The sequence below is a fragment of the Lotus japonicus genome, chromosome 2 (assembly GCF_012489685.1).
Source record: "Lotus japonicus ecotype B-129 chromosome 2, LjGifu_v1.2".
NCBI classification, from domain to species: Eukaryota; Viridiplantae; Streptophyta; class Magnoliopsida; order Fabales; family Fabaceae; genus Lotus; species Lotus japonicus.
The window spans coordinates 43,472,300-43,490,223 of NC_080042.1; the positions used below are offsets into that span (position 1 = coordinate 43,472,300).

The 17,924-nt window shown below is 37.4% G+C and overlaps 1 protein-coding gene across 1 annotated transcript; it reads left to right on the top strand.

Annotated features, from left to right (window-relative positions):
* Positions 1 to 262: 262 nt before the first annotated feature.
* Positions 263 to 5,949, top strand: LOC130738059 (TMV resistance protein N-like). The gene is made up of 3 exons (XM_057589960.1): positions 263 to 3,525; positions 3,725 to 4,826; positions 5,055 to 5,949. Exons 1-3 carry the CDS (start codon positions 3,032 to 3,034, stop codon positions 5,847 to 5,849), a joined length of 2,391 nt encoding a protein of 796 aa, XP_057445943.1. The 5' UTR covers positions 263 to 3,031; the 3' UTR covers positions 5,850 to 5,949.
* Positions 5,950 to 17,924: the final 11,975 nt, after the last annotated feature.

The window sequence follows — 17,924 nt, forward strand, 5'->3', positions numbered from 1 at the left end:
CAACATTTCAACACACAATCCAAAATTGAGTACTTGCAGAAAGGGTGGTGGATAATTACTACAAGCTCAGCAAAACCTGGGCACAGGTACGAGCTTATATATTTTGCTAAAGCAGTTTATTTTCAGTCAATTCCTAGATGTGTACGAGTTTATTTTATTTTATTAATTTGTTTGCTTTCAATTCCTAGATGTGTAGAGGAGCATAATTTTATTTTAGAGGAGCTTCTTCGTCAAACTTTATAAGTTAAGGTTAGGCTCTGACTTTCTCAAACTTATGTTTGTATCATATTTTAGAGGAGTCTTCAAGTTTGATTTCTTAATGGTCATTTTTAAACTTAATTCTTAATAATAGCTTCGTGTCAAAGTTTTTCCCAGCATTAACATAGTACCTATAGCTAGTTGGAGTCATCATATATGGAATAATTGTGTAATCCTCAAGCAACTCTTCTTCTTATTTTGATTTTTAGGGTGCTCAACATTGGGTATGGTTTCAACTTGGTTAAGCTTAACTGCAAAAAAGATTGTCTAAAGCATTGTTTTTCTCAGAAACTAGGATAAAAAATTTCAACCTCCTTTACTCAACACCCTCTTTGAACCACCATAACTTCACTATCATCTCAGAATTCAACAAATGGAAGTTCAGCAACATCTGTAGCCTCCCACCCCTTGTGAACCAACTTTCACCTATAATCTCTCTCTCTCTCTCTCTCTCTCTCTCTCTCTCTCACACACACACACACACACACACAAATCTCATTCCTCTTCCTGGTGTTTTGAAATATATTGGTTCTGCAAAGCTATTTTTACTGATTAATTGTATTTTAGCGGAAGAGAGTACCAATGTCTATATTGTATTCAGTTTATGTGATTCCTTAGTTCTTCAAATGAATATATGTTTGCTGTACCAATATATGTATATGGATGTTCAGCATCATTTTGGTGAAGGGAAATAGTCTTCAATACCAATATATGTTCATTCCTATCTCTTACATTGTTGAAAGTTAAAATGAAGATATTGGTCCTTGGTTACATTGATAAAGCTAGTACTGTAATAAGACCAGCAAAACCTCCTATTAAGCATGTGTATGTGAGGCGCCATGCTGGCACTAGTGAGATTAACTAACTGCAGTTTATAGTGTTAGAATAGTGAGGTTAACTAACTGCAGTTGGCAGTTAGTGTTAGAATGTGCTATAAATAAGGGGATTTACTACTCAGTTAGGTATCATTCTGGTAGTTAAGGGTTGGTTGGGACTGATTATTGGAATTAGTTAGGGTTTCCTCTTCCAGATTGTAACTGTTTCATCTCTGTAATCTTTCCTTTCTCGAACCAGAATCTCCATTGTTACTGGCTGAGCTCTCTGTTGCAATTCAATAGCATTTCCTGTGAATTGAGGTTACCAGCTCTAACATACATGCTGGAGCATCTCAAAATTATGTATGAAATTGAAGAATAAAAGCTCACTATTCAAGACCTCGAATTGGCACTCGTAAAACGTTGAAGGAAGGCAAAAAAAATGCAGACAATTTGTGGAGGTTCAATCTTTTTGTAGGACCATGTTGGAGAAGATGATTAGAGACATAATGCACCAGTAACCCTCAAGAATCTTCGCATCTTCTTACAGGACCTTCTGTTTTATGTTCACAAGAAGTATGGACAAAATATGATATAAAGCCCACAATCAGGACAATAACATCCTTGCAAAAGGAGCTAGAGGGTATTTTGAGGGGGAACAAAGGGCATCTGAAGTTGTCTTATCTGCAAATGACGAGCAAAAGCTTGAGGAGCCGAGCATGTCAGCTAATACTTACACAGAAGAAAAGCTTGAGGAACATAGGGAGCACATGTTAGCTTGGATGAAAGTTCAACTGAACCAAGACTTCAGAAGCTAGAAAAGAATGAAAACAAGAGAAATTATGGTGCTTCATTCACTGGTCTTCATGGGTAAAACTGAGGAAGATGAAGAAACCAAGAAGCAACATGGCAGAGGGAATGTTGAGAAGGGGCTTCAAACGCTTTGGAGAGTAGAAAAGATGGAAGGGGTCCACAAGAAACTAATGAAAAAGCTTCTTGTGGGGGACTGAAGAAATAACCTGGAAATTGAATCAGAAGTACCAAGAAGAGATAAACAAATTAAGGGGGTTCCTCTCGGCCTTTGATATGCCTTTGAGGGTTTCCGCCTTGTTTGTACCTCTTCCTCGACGAAACTCTGAGATCCTCCCACCAAGTCTAAGAACCAATATGTTAGACTTGGAGCTTCCCCTGTATTTAATTTATAAAATGATTTAGGCCTGCTCTTGACGTTACTTTTCCGTTTTAACGTCGTCACTCATCTAACCAACAAGCTGAACAAAAGGCCAAGCTGTTAGAGTTAATGATCAAGATTACCCAACTAAGGTCAACATCTAAAAGCCATTAACATAACAGCTTGTCAAAAACTCATCCTCTCAACAATTGCTCATTCCAACCTCTAAATAATATATAAATTTAGGTTTTGATCAATCTAAAAATTATACCTCTAACCATAAAAATGAACAAATGGCTAATAAGGCTAAGTGGTAAGAGTTAATGATCAAGATTATTGAAGGTCAAACATCTAAAAGCCACCAACATAACAGATTGGAAATATAGGTTTTATAAACTAATGAAAATAATTGCTCCAGGATCCCATAATTTTTTTTCCCGAGTGGACAGCCATTGATTATTCCTCTCTCACAATAATGATATTCTCCTCTGCCGTGTCCATTAATATTTGTCTAATAATATTGTCTAAGTCAACCGTGTGAACATTTCAAGACTACTTTATCTGATAGTGTATACTACTATATAATTAAACTAAAGTTTGAATTTCATGATAGTTACTGATTGCTTACTTCGTTTGATTGATAATAATAAAAAAATGCAATTTGGAACCAAGGTATGAAACTTCTTGTTATTACTTTCGAACTACTTGCGACTAAATACTTGGGAATTGCATATAGTACAAGTTGTCTAGCTGAGCTCTGTGTTCACAATCTTCAAGTTCGTGTATCATGGAAAAGGAAAGAGCAGAATCCTCATCTTCATTCAAACATAAGTTGACTTATGATGTCTTCCTCAGTTTTCGAGGTGTAGACACCAGGTTAAATTTCACTGGCCATCTCTATAATTCTCTACGCGAAAAGGGGATTCACGCGTTCATGGATGAAAAAGGGCTTAGAAGAGGGAAAGAAATTAAATCAGCTCTTCTCAACGCCATTCAAAATTCTAGAATTGCAATAGTCATTTTCTCTAAGAATTATGCATCCTCCACATATTGTTTGGATGAACTTGTCGAGATTCTTAATCTTGTAAATGCAGAAAGTCTATTGGTAAGGCCCGTTTTTTATGATGTGGATCCTTCACAAGTTCGGCATCAAACTGGGACTTATGCAGAAGCCTTGGAGAAACATGAGAAAAGGTTCCGAAATAACAAGGGCAAGATACAAAAATGGAGAGCAGCTTTACATGAAATATCTGATCTGTCAGGCTGGCATTTCCAACTCGGGTAACTCACACTTTCCTTTCGTATGTATGTTTGTCTATGCTTTAATGTTTGCCAAATGGTTTTCATATTAAGAATAATATGTGTATGAAAAAAGAAATAAAAATTAGTGGAATTTACTTAATAGAGAAATCAATATTGTGTAATTAGTTTTGATTGAAGTGATTGAACTAAAGGAAATTCTACATTTTTCAATGGGCAGGTGTGAGTCAGAATACAAGTTTATTCAAAATATTGTTAAAGAGGTCTCAAAAGAGGTCACCCGCATTCCTTTGCATGTTGTTGAACACCCAATTGATCTAGATTTTGCAGTGCTTCAGGTGCGATCTCTCCTTGAACTTGGGTCTGAAGTGGTCATGGTAGGTATTTATGGATTTGGAGGACAAGGTAAAACAACAATTGCCCGTGCTGTGTATAACTTGATTGGTGACCAATTTGAAGGTGTGTGTTTTCTTGCTGACATTAGAGAAAGGACAATTAGTCAGAATGGCCTTGTACAACTCCAAGAAACTCTTCTTTCTGAAACACTTGGAGAGAAAGACATCAAAGTTGGAAATATCAATCAAGGAATTCCAATAATCAAAAGGAGGCTCAAACAAATAAAGGTTCTTTTGGTTTTGGATGATGTTGATAAACCGGAACAGTTAAAATCACTTGCAGGAGGAATTGATTGGTTTGGCAGTGGCAGTAAGATCATTATCACAACAAGAAACAAACAATTGCTAGATGCTCATGGAGTAGTAAGATTACACCGGGTTGAACTGTTGAGCGATCAAAAAGCTCTTGAGCTGTTTAGTTGGCACGCCTTTAAAAGTCATGAAGTTCATCCTGATTATGTGAAAACTTCAAAGCGTGCAGTTTCTTATGCAGGTGGCCTTCCATTAGCTTTAGAAGTGATAGGTTCTCACTTATGGGGTAAAAGTTTAGATGAATGTAACTCTGCATTGGATAAATATGAAAAAGTTCCTCGTGAAGATATGCATGAAATACTTAAAGTAAGCTTTGATGGTTTGGGGGAAGATGAGAAGGGTATTTTCCTTGACATTGCTTGTTTATTCAACAATGATGAGATGGGGTATGTCAAAGAAATGTTACATGCTCATGGATTTCATGCAGAAGATGGTCTTAGAGTATTAGTTGATAGATCTCTTATAAAGATTAAGAATGATAGTGATGTGGAAATGCATGACTTAATTCAAGACATGGGTAGAGAAATTGTCAGACAAGAATCAATACATGAGCCCGGTGAACGTAGCAGATTGTGGTTCAATGAAGACATCATTCATGTTTTGGAAAATAATACGGTATGTTAAAAATTATTATGTCTCTGCACGGTATTTTTCTTTCTTTTTCTTTGATTATCATTTTTTCTTATAAATATATGTTGGATCTCAATATTCTTATTCCCCCTTTCTCAATTTCATGTTTGAAAAAATTTATTAGTGAGAAAATATTATAGTTTATATTTGTAAATTTTTTAAAATATGTATATGACATAGCTAATATGAACATTGTCATTTTGACCTTGGAAGGGAACAAATAAAGTTGAAGTCATAAAGCTTGGTTATTGCAAAAACAAAGTGCAGTGGAGTGGAAAAGCCTTCATGAAGATGAAAAACTTGAAAATTTTAATGGTTAGAGATGGTCCAAAGTTTTCAACATGCCCCAAACATTTACCAAATAGTTTGAAGGTGCTACATTGGGCTAATTATCCATCGTGGTCTTTTCCGCCTGATTTCAACTATAAACAACTTAAGTGTCTAAGAGTGGAAAGAATCACGTATGTATACACCCGACATCCTGCTATTTATGACATGGTATGCAGGTTGTGGTTAGTTCTTCTTTTAAGCACATCCCAATTGCAGTGTAATCTCCAAATCCTATTTTGTGCTTTCTTGGAGCAGTGGAAGTGGTTGCTTTGTTCCCTGTTTCTCAGTTTCTTCCGGTGGAAGCAGCGAAATACGTTGCCTCCCTTCTGGCCCTTGTCACTGTTTCTTGGTTTTTTCCGGTGGAAGAGGTGGTTGCCCTCTTTTCAGGCGGAAGTAGAGCTTCGGCGGATAGAAGACATCTGTCAGCTGATTCTTATTAAAAACCTGCATCGAAGCATAAGAAAGTTTATTTTGAGAGGCCACCGGTTTGTGTACTTGTCGTCGCCTATTACCATAAGCCTCCTTTTGGCAAAGGTGCTTGGCGTCCGGTTTGAAGACCTCTTGCTGCTGATTAGTATAAGCATCCTTTTGGTAAAAGTGCATCAAAGCCAGGTGCATCAAAGCCGTACTTACCCCATTGACCATGTGGTCTGGCATTGTGGAGAACATCACAAGTAGTGAATTGGATCCCAATCTTTCACCTAAAATCTTAAGATCTTAGGTATATGGATTTTCTCACTTATAAATTGCTTAAAGTTGTCATTATCTTCTATTGTGAGATTTACTCACACTTTACATCACAACAAATTTGTATGCTCGTATATCTTTTTCTACAAAAAATAAAATAAAAATATTTATTTTTATATATAATGATACGTTGGGTAGCAATAGAAGTTTTAATTATAGCTCAATACAGAAACATCTATATATTTTATAAAAAAAAAAATCGTTATCCACAAAATTATAACACATGGCACTCTAAGAATGACTCTCCTCTCACCCTTCTCTCTGGCTGACAAGTGTCGCAGCCAGAGAGACTTTCACACATTAATTGATAAAATCAATTTCTCAATAATGCTCATTAAATGCGATATATACAATAAATGCTATATTCGAAATTTTTTAAAAAACCTTTTGAATTGACCTATATAATGATTATTTAATACATTAATTTTGACTCAATTAAAAAATACTATAAATAGTATATTCCTTTCCTTAAAAAACGTTTTAAATAAACCGATAAAATTATTATTTCCAAAATTAATATTAGTAAAATATTAATATCATTAACAGCTGTGCTCACGTATTTAACCATTTTTAAATCCATTTTTTTTTGAAATTGTTTTTAAATACATTGATCAAGGGTCAATGGTAGAAAAAAAAAAGATTCTTAAATACATTAATTTTTAGTAAATAAAAAATTACAATAAATGCTATATTCCTTTCCTTACAAAAAAAAACGTTTTTAATACACCTATTTAATATTTTTAAATACATTAACTAAATATTTGTTTAAAAAAAATGTTTATACTGAACCATATTTAATTGTTTTTAAATACATTAAAATATTTGAATCAGTTTTTATAATAGAATAATTAATATATCATAAAACACACATTTTGTATTGTTTTAATTAATTTTCTATTTTAATATTTATTCAAATCATTTTTATTATTAATAAGATAATTACGGAACAAAATACGACACGTCTTTAACGTTGATTAATCAATTATCGTAGTATTTAATTAATGTCATTATTTATAGAAATTTATTGACAACATTAATCATGTACAATTAGTTGCAAATTACTTACATTTTTGAACAAATTTATGCCTAAAAAATGTTTTAATTACTAATTTTTATTGACTTTCACGTCATGTTATTAAATGACCCGTGCCTTGAAACCAATTAACATAGTCTGTTACTAAAAAAATTCTAATTTCCCACCAATAGAACCAAATATGACGGCCTAAAAGGTTGATTCCTATTATAACTCCACATTATAACTCTTTTGTTTGAATACCCAATGTCCTAAACCTAGATGTCAGCTACAACTATTTAATCAGTGAGAGTTTCTTATATATATTTTTGTGTTATGTTTTCATTAATTCCATATATTGAGATTAATTTCAAATATGGATTGTCAAGCTTTAAAGGTGTAGTCGTATTATAAAAGCATTTTAAGTTTAATAAAGTTATTTTTGCTTTCGAAAAAATTGATCAATGAAGAAAAATTTTAAAAATAAATAAATGAGAACATGTACCAAATTATGAGAAAATTAATTGTGATAAATTCACTTTTAAAAAATAGTGAGATATTCAGTTTAGGAATTTATCATGTTTTTTATGGTATTATTTTTCACTACAACCTAACATAAATTTTAAAAACAATAATAATAGTAAATAATTTCGATGAGATATTATCAAACTTAATTTCATGCTTTTAATGTGCAAAATATTTAATAGGATAACAAAGGTTTTTGCATACAATTAATATGTTTTCCAATGAAATTCTTTAATGAAATCAATTATGATTAAGCTTCAAATTTGGCATAATCAAACAATCTATGCACATATTAATTATGATTTGTTTTCTTAAATAATAACTAGCGTTTTTACCCTTCCACGACGATATTTAATCTCATTATTTAGGCACGTATTAATAAATTAAGATATGAAAAAATGAGCATTCAACCAAACAAAATCACAATGAGTGTCACACACAAACACATAAATAATAGTGTTTTCAAATCATATTTTCAAGAACTCAAAAAGTAAAACTTCTTATATAAGAACCTAGTTCTTATTTGTAAGAACTAAGAACTCCATGTCATCCTCTCCAGTGGTTAAGAACTCAGTTCTTAGTTCTTAACTCAAAAATAAGAACTAAGAACCGTGCATTGGAGATGCTCTAAGTAGGTATGGTTTGATCCGCGAATTTAATTCTAAAATTATTATGGTGGGTTGAATTGAGTCATTGATTTGGTTGGAATTTTTTCTGAATCCAACTACATCGGTTCAATATATTATCGAATTTAGGGATTGAATATTCGATGAATCCAAATCAACTCAATGGTATTGATTTTTTATTTTACCATTCAACCTGAAGAGCTTCAACCCATTATTTTTACATGTACTTTTACATTGTAGTAATCTTTTATGTTTGTATTGCAGATGTTCGTTTTACCAATCATATGGAATGCTTTATTCTTTTGTAGATGTTGGATTATATGTAGTTTCTATATTTACTATAACACCTCACGCTTTAAAATAAATTTCATTTCGACAATTCCTTTTCAAGAATGTAATCTTTGAAAGCGGCTCTAAAACAACTGTGTAAGATCAAGTTTTGATCGAGTAGTACAACTCTATGTTTTGATGATTACAAGTTAACAATTTAGTATGAACAATTATGGTACTCTAACGTGTTTTTCTGAGTGTGCTATTTACAGGCTCTGACCTCTATTTTATCTCACACAAATCAGAAGCACTGTGCTTAAAGAGTGACCCAAGCAACGCTTTCGCAACATCCTTGTTCACTCTGAACAGTAGAAAAGCTTCAGAAGATCTAAAGTCTTACAAGCTCTGATATGGACTCAGTCACTTGAAGTTCTGAAGATCCAGACGCTCTGACAACCCAGACACTCTGAAGGTTCAGATGTTCTGATGGTGTAGAAGACTCTGAAGATCCATAAGCTGAAAAGTGGAAACTCTGATGTCCAGAAGCAAGATGACTCTGAAGACCATGTACTTCCCTCTGAGTTCAGAATCAGAAGATACAACGGTCAGAGGATCTGTGCTTCCCTCTGATTCTGATCAACTGGCTTCACAAGTTCCAATATGAAGCTTTCCCCTGATCAGAAGTCTACTAGGTTTAAAGGTCAAGTCATTATCCAAGTACAAAAGCAAATGTACTATCCTGACGACCTACCTAACATTCTCAGCCACAGCAGAAGCTGGAATTTCCAGAACTGTCCTTGTGTGCTTTTCTATCTCTTATCTTAAGCACTTTGTTCTCGAAAGATTTGTTAAAATCTTTAAGGTGGAAGTTTTATTCTTAAAACGTTATTCAAAACCCCCATTTCTACCGTTTTTCATACCTTCAATTGGTATCAGAGCGCAAGTTCTGATTACCACACCTAACAGTGTTCAGTGATCCGGGCCGGTGTGAAAAACAATGGCTACCACCAGTGAAACTCAAAAAGATGGTTACAACGCAAAGCCTCCCATGTTCGACGGTCAAAGGTTCGAATATTGGAAAGATAGACTTGAAAGTTTCTTTCTGGGTTTTGATGCAGATCTCTGGGATATTATTGTGGATGGCTATTAGCGTATAGTTGATGAAGAAGGCAAGAAGATCCCAAGGTCAGAGATGACTGCAGATCAAAAGAAGCTTTACTCACAACATCACAAAGCTAGAGCAATTCTTCTAAGTGCTATCTCTTATGAAGAGTACCAGAAGATTACAGATCGTGAGTATGCAAAAGGCATCTTTGAATCCCTGAAGATGTCTCATGAAGGAAACAAGAAAGTCAAAGAATCAAAGGCATTGTCTTTGATCCAAAAGTATGAATCCTTCATCATGGAGCCAAACGAGTCCATTGAAGAAATGTTTTCCAGATTTCAGTTGCTGGTAGCTGGAATACGACCTCTCAACAAGAGCTACACAACAAAAGATCATGTCATAAGGGTCATCAGAAGTCTTCCTGAAAGCTGGATGCCCTTGGTGACTTCAATAGAGCTTACGAGAGATGTTGAGCGTATGAGTTTAGAAGAACTCATCAGCATACTGAAGTGTCATGAGCTGAAGCGCTCAGAGATGCAAGATCTGAGGAAGAAATCAATAGCCTTGAAATCCAAATCTGAGAAGGCTAAAGCTGAGAAGTCAAAAGCTCTCCAAGCTGAAGCAGAAGAATCTGAAGAAGGATCAGAAGATTCTGATGAAGATGAGCTGACTCTGATCTCTAAAAGACTCAACCGCATCTGGAAGCACAAGCAAAGCAAGTACAGAGGCTTTGGAAAGGCCAAAGGAAAGTCTGAATCCTCAGGCCAGAAGAAGTCATCAATCAAGGAAGTCACATGTTTCGAGTGCAAAGAATCAGGGCACTACAAAAGTGACTGTCCAAAGTTGAAGAAGGACAAGAGGCCAAAGAAGCACTTCAAGACCAAGAAAAGTCTGATGGTGACTTTTGACGAATCAGAGTCAGAGGATGTTGACTCTAATGGTGAAGTCCAAGGACTCATGGCTATTGTCAAAGACAAAGGAGCAGAGTCAAAGGATGTTGTTGACTCTGACTCAGAATCAGAAGGAGATCCTAACTCAGACAATGAAAATGAGGTATTCGCTTCTTTCTCAACCTCTGAACTGAAACATGCTTTGTCTGATATCATGGATAAGTATAACTCTTTATTGTCTAAGCATAAGGAGCTGAAAAAGAACTTATCTGCTGTTTCTAAGACTCCTTCTGAACATGAGAAAATCATTTCTGATTTGAAAAATGATAACCATGCTTTAGTGAATTCTAACTCTGTGCTTAAGAAACAAATTGCTAAGTTAGAAGAAGTTATTGCATGTGATGCCTCTGATAGTAAGCATGAATCTAAGTATGAAAAATCTTTTCAAAGATTCTTGGCTAAAAGCGTAGACAGAAGCTTGATGGCTTCAATGATCTATGGCGTAAGCAGAAATGGAATGCATGGCATTGGCTATTCTAAACCAATTAGAAATGAGCCTTCTATGCCTAAAGCTAAATCTTTATATGAATGCTTTGTTCCCTCTGGTACCATATTGCCTGATCCTTTACCTGCTGAAGTTGCTAAACCCCCTCTCAAAAAGGGATCTTTCTCCATGTCTAAATATCATGCAAAAATTCCTTTACATTACCATGTTGAGAAACCCAAGGTGATCAGAACCTCTGGGGTAACTAACAAGAAAGGACCCAGAAAATGGGTACCTAAGGATAAGATTATCTATGTTGCAGATATCCTTGATAGCTCCATTGAAACACCAATCATGGTATCTGGACAGTGGATGCTCGCGTCACATGACGGGAGAAAGGCGTATGTTCCAAGAGCTAAAACTTAAGCCAAGAGGCGAAGTTGGCTTTGGTGGCAACGAAAAGGGTAAAATTGTTGGTACTGGTACTATTTGTGTAGATAGTAGTCCATGCATTGACAATATTTTATTGGTAGACGGCTTAACTCATAACTTATTGTCTATAAGTCAATTAGCTGACAAGGGTTATGATGTTATCTTTAATCAAAAGTCCTGCCGGGCTGTAAGTCAGATCGATGGCTCTGTTCTGTTTAACAGCAAGAGGAAGAACAACATTTATAAGATCAGATTATCTGAGTTGGAGGCTCAGAATGTGAAGTGCCTTATGTCTGTTAATGAAGATCAATGGGTATGGCATAGACGGTTAGGGCATGCTAGTATGAGAAAGATTTCTCAGCTGAGCAAGCTAAACCTTGTCAGGGGCTTGCCCGCTCTGAAGTTCTCTTCAGACGCTCTTTGTGAAGCATGTCAGAAAGGCAAATTCACAAAAGTCCCTTTCAAGGCAAAGAATGTTGTCTCAACCTCAAGGCCGTTGGAACTTCTGCATATCGACCTATTTGGACCAGTGAAAACTGAGTCTATAGGTGGCAAGAGATATGGGATGGTCATTGTTGACGACTATAGCCGCTGGACATGGGTAAAATTTCTATCCCGCAAGGATGAGTCTCATGCTGTGTTCTCTACCTTCATAGCCCAAGTGCAAAACGAGAAGGCTTGTAGGATTGTGCGTGTCAGAAGTGACCATGGTGGAGAGTTTGAGAATGACAAGTTTGAGAGTCTGTTTGATTCCTATGGAATTGCACATGATTTCTCTTGTCCCAGAACTCCTCAACAAAATGGTGTTGTTGAGAGGAAGAACAGAACTCTTCAGGAGATGGCTAGAACCATGCTCCAAGAAACTGGCATGGCTAAGCACTTTTGGGCAGAGGCAGTAAACACAGCGTGTTACATTCAGAACAGAATCTCTGTGAGACCAATTCTGAATAAGACTCCTTATGAATTGTGGAAGAATATAAAACCCAACATTTCTTACTTTCATCCTTTTGGTTGTGTTTGTTATGTTCTTAATACTAAGGATAGATTGCATAAGTTTGATGCTAAATCGTCTAAATGTCTATTACTTGGTTACTCTGAGAGATCTAAAGGTTTTAGATTTTATAATACTGATGCTAAAACAATTGAAGAGTCTATACATGTTAGATTTGATGATAAGCTTGACTCTGATCAGTCAAAACTAGTTGAGAAGTTTGCAGATTTGAGCATAAATGTTTCTGACAAAGGCAAAGCTCCAGAGGAAGCTGAGCCAGAGGAAGATGATCCAGAAGAAGCTGGTCCCTCTGATTCACAACCTCAGAAGAAAAGCAGAATCATTGCATCACACCCTAAAGAATTGATTCTGGGCAACAAAGATGAACCAGTCAGAACCAGATCAGCCTTCAGACCCTCTGAAGAGACTTTGCTTAGTCTGAAAGGATTGGTGTCCTTAATTGAACCCAAGTCAATTGATGAAGCTCTTCAGGACAAGGACTGGATTCTGGCTATGGAAGAAGAATTGAATCAATTTTCCAAGAATGATGTTTGGAGCCTAGTGAAAAAGCCTCAAAGTGTCCATGTAATTGGAACCAAATGGGTGTTCAGAAACAAGCTGAATGAGAAAGGTGATGTAGTCAGAAACAAGGCAAGGCTAGTCGCTCAAGGCTACAGTCAGCAGGAAGGAATAGACTACACTGAAACATTTGCTCCAGTAGCTAGACTAGAAGCAATCAGACTGTTGATCTCCTTCTCAGTGAATCACAACATAATTCTACATCAGATGGACGTTAAAAGTGCCTTCCTAAATGGATACATATCAGAGGAAGTCTACGTTCATCAACCCCCAGGTTTCGAAGATGAAAAGAACCCAGACCATGTCTTCAAGCTGAAGAAATCTCTTTATGGTCTGAAGCAAGCTCCCAGAGCATCGTATGAGAGACTCAGCTCATTCCTTCTGGAGAATGAGTTTGTAAGGGGTAAAGTAGATACAACTCTCTTTTGCAAAACTTACAAAGATGATATCTTAATTGTGCAAATTTATGTTGATGATATTATATTTGGTTCTGCTAATCAATCTCTATGCAAAGAATTTTCTGAGATGATGCAGGCTGAATTTGAGATGAGTATGATGGGAGAACTCAAGTACTTTCTGGGAATACAAGTTGATCAAACACCAGAAGGAACATATATCCATCAGAGCAAGTACACTAAAGAACTTCTGAAGAAGTTCAATATGCTGGAATCTACAGTTGCCAAGACTCCAATGCATCCTACATGCATTCTGAAGAAAGAAGATGCAAGTGGTAAAGTTTGTCAGAAGCTCTATCGTGGTATGATAGGATCACTTCTATACTTAACTGCATCTAGGCCAGATATATTGTTTAGTGTTCATTTGTATGCTCGTTTCCAATCAGATCCAAGGGAAACCCACTTAACTGCTGTTAAGAGGATCCTAAGATATCTGAAAGGTACCACTAACCTTGACTTGATGTATAAGAAAACATCAGAGTATAAGCTTTCAGGTTATTGTGATGCTGATTATGCTGGAGATAGAACAGAGAGAAAAAGTACTTCTGGAAATTGTCAATTTCTGGGAAGCAACTTAGTCTCATGGGCAAGCAAGAGGCAATCAACCATTGTACTATCTACTGCAGAGGCAGAATATATCTCAGCAGCAATATGCAGCACTCAGATGCTCTGGATGAAACATCAGCTGGAGGATTATCAAATCCTTGAGAGCAATATCCCAATCTACTGTGATAACACTGCTGCAATTTCATTGAGTAAGAACCCTATCTTACATTCAAGGGCAAAGCACATTGAGGTAAAGTATCACTTTATTAGAGATTATGTACAGAAGGGCGTACTTCTTCTGAAGTTTGTTGATACTGTCCATCAATGGGCAGATATCTTTACAAAGCCCTTAGTAGAGGATAGATTTAATTTCATTCTGAAAAGTCTGAATATGGACTTTTGTCCAGCATGAAGATGGTTCAGAACCTCTGACTATGATACTTCTTTATCAGAAGATGTCTAGTCCATAAGGTAACTCTATCAGAGTTTATGTACCCATTGGTACTGACTCTGAAGCTGAGACAGTAACACGTGTGTCAGTATCTCTGATGCATAGTTCCTTGTGCCCTTGTGACAGTCTGTCGTAATGAGTGTTGATGTGCTTCTCTCCTGCGTGTGATATGTGTATTAACTGCTACTATCATGTCTTTAATTTTTAACCGTTGATTTTAAATTGCTTTTTTGATCAACAACGGTTATTTGTCAAAACCCACTATACACACACGTTCTCCTACACTTACGATTTTACCTTCTCTCTCTTCAGTTTTTCAAATCCTTATCCACACGATCTCTCTCTCTCTCTCTCTATTCATCTTCTTCCTTTCTACCCAAAACCTTCAACCGACTTCAAGATGGTGAGACAAAACAGAAACGAAGCTGCAGGTGCAACCAGGTTTCCTCATATGGTAGTAGGGCAAGCTACAGGTCAATTGGGTCCTGAAACTCCAAGTCAAGGTCAGGCTTCAGAGAAGATGATTCCAATTGCAGAACGGGGCTGTGCCGTTCACTGCATTTATGCTCCGGAAGAACTCCAAGTGCTTGCTGAATGGAGATTCGACCTGGATAATATAGCTGCAAATGGGTATGATCTTCGTCCTGAAGTTGAAGTTCAGGGATGGGAAGAGTATTTCAACAGGTTTAGAGGACCAATCTATGACAAATTGGTCAAGGAATTCTGGAAGCATGCCAACAGCGATGACACTCAAGTGGTTTCCTACATTGCTGGAAGGAGGATAATCATCACTGAGAAGTCCATTGTGAATCTTCTGGGTGCAAACACTGGAACTGGGTATAGATTCCAACTGACGGAATCAAAGGTGAAACCCAGAACCAAGGATGAAACGAACAAGGCTCTTTACACCACCTACAAACCTGGCAAGAGTGATTACAAGGTAGTGGATCTTCATCCCAAGCTAAGAATCTGGCACAAGATTCTGCTTCACTGCATCAACCAGAGGCCAAAGGGAAGCTCTCCTGATTACATCAACTTCTGCCAGAAGGCAATGCTGTTCTTCATTCAGGATAAGAGGAAGATATGCCTTCCTTTCTTCTTGTTCTCTTACCTGAAAGAATGCATCAGGAAATCCAGAACTACTGCCTCCATCAAGTCTGCTATCAAGTACATCCCCTTTGGGAGACTGCTTTCAGATCTCTTCATTGAGAGTAAATTCATAGAAGATCTGATCAAGGCAGGATGCACAGAGGATCTGTCAACAATTGTCAGTGATGTCTTCACATCCACATCTTTGAAGAAGATGGGATTGGTCAAGAAGAAGGTTACCTCTGCTCATGAAGATACTTCTGATGAAGTAAGACAAAGAAGGGTGCCTCTGAATGATTTCCCTCTGTGGTCCCAAGCAGATAACCCAGAAGCTATCTTGTGCTATATTGATGATCTGAAGCAACAAGGGTATGAGATTGATGTGGACGGGTTTTTTAGAAAACTGCCACCAGCTCCAGAGTTTGACTCTCCTCCCAAGAGGAAAGTTCAGAGAAAAATGGTCTTGGAGGAATCTTCTGAAGAGTCTGATGATCAAAAGAAGAAGAAGAAGGCTAACAAATCTAAGAGGAAGCACGAGGAACCCACCAAACCAGATGCTCCATCTGATGGTGATAATGATGACGGTCCTCCTCCACCAAAGAAGAAGAAGCAAGTCAGAATCATGGAGAAGCCTACCCGTGTGGAACCGACTGCTCAAGCGATCAGACGGATTGAGACTCCTGTCAGAGTGACTCGGTCTTCAGTGCGATCAACAAGTAAGTCTGCTGTTGTTGATTCTGATGATGACTTAAATTCATTTGATGCACTCCCTATCTTTGCGTTGCTCCAACGCTCTTCTAACCCACTCACTCCTATCCCTGAGTCCTAATCAGCTGCACAAACCACTTCTCCACCCAATTCACCAAGGTCTTCCTTCTTCCAACCTTCCCCACATGAAGCACCTCTTTGGAACATGCTTCAGAACCAACCTTCTAGACCCTCTGAACCAACCTCACCCATTACCATTCAATACAACCCATTAACCTCTGAACCCCTCATTCTTGAACAACCAGAACCTGAACCCAGAACGTCTGATCACTCTATCCCCAGAGCATCAGAACGTCCTAATCGTAGAACTGCTGATACAGATTCTTCCATTCCCTATACCTCTGTATCCTTTCCTACCAACGTTGCTGACTCCTCACCTTCCAACAACTCTGAGTCAATTCGTAAATTTCTGGAAGTCAGGAAAGAAAAAGAGTCTTCTATTCCAGAGTACTACCTCACAGTACCAAGCCCTAGGAGATACCCTGGACCTAGACCAGAACGTCTAGTTGACCCAGATGATCCTATCCAGGCTGACCCCTTGCATGAAGCAGACCCTTTAGCCCAACAAGTCCAACCTGACCAAGTTCATCAAGAGCCCATTCAACCAGAACCAGAAAACTCTGTGTCTAATCACTCTTCGGTTAGATCACCACATCCTCAGGTTGAAACATCTAAACCAAACCTTGGAACCTCTGAACCAAATGTCCAAACTTTTGATATTGGTTCTCCTCAAGGTGCCTCTGAGGCAAATAGCAGCAACCACCCAACCTCTCCTGAAACCAACCTCTCCATTGTTCCCTACACATACCTCAGGCCAACCTCTCTCTCTGAGTGCATCAGTGTTTTTAATCATGAAGCTTCACTGATGATACACAATGTGCAAGGTCACACTGACCTGAGTGAGAACTCTGACTCTGTTGCTGAAGAATGGAATCGTCTGAGTACTTGGTTAGTTGCTCAGGTTCCTGTTATGATGAGTCATCTCACTGCAGAAAGGGATCAGAGGATTGAGGCTGCTAGGCAGCGGTTTAACAGAAGAGTTGCTCTGCATGAACAACAGCAAAGAACTAAGTTACTTGAAGCTGTTGAGGAAGCAAGAAGAAAGAAAGAACAAGCAGAAGAAGCTGCACGTCAAGAGGCTGCGCAAATTGAAAATGCAAGATTAGAAGCTGAGAGACTACAAGCTGAAGCTGAAGCTCTTAGATGTCAAGCTCTTGCACCAGTGGTCTTCACTCATGTTGATTCTCATTCCAGTCAAGCTCCTCCCTCTGCTCAGAATGTTCCCTCTACCTCTACACAGCCAAGTTCTTCCAGACTTGACCTCATGGAACAACGTCTCAATTCTCATGAGACTCTGCTGATGGACATGAAGCAAATTCTTTAAGAACTCCTGCGTCGCTCTGACAAGCCTTAGTTTTAGGATTTCTTTCGTTTTTTCTTCTTAACTTAATTTATTTTTCTTTCTATTTTATTAGCATTATTTGCTATGTTTTGCTTACTAGTAGTTCATCATTGCACACACACATATATATATATATATATGACTTTGTGTTTGCAAAATCTTTTTCTTTAATCATGGTAATTCATATCTATTACATCATACATTTTATTCCCTAAATCTAGAATGGAGGATCCTTCCTCATTCTTCTGCATTCTTGGCGCTGCTCTACCCTCTCCTTCTCCAGACGATCCAATGAATACTCTATGTTGTTGAGTTTGATGTTCAGCTCATCCCTCTCCAGACTATCTTCTGTCGTCTTGAGTCTCTTTTCCAAAGCTTCCC

Coding starts and splice junctions, on each gene's coding strand:
- LOC130738059 (XM_057589960.1), top strand. CDS start 3,032: ATGGAAAAGGAAAGAGCAGAATCCTCATCTTCATTCAAACATAAGTTG. Junction 3,526..3,724: donor GGCTGGCATTTCCAACTCGG/GTAACTCACACT, acceptor TTCAATGGGCAG/GTGTGAGTCAGAATACAAGT. Junction 4,827..5,054: donor ATGTTTTGGAAAATAATACG/GTATGTTAAAAA, acceptor TGACCTTGGAAG/GGAACAAATAAAGTTGAAGT.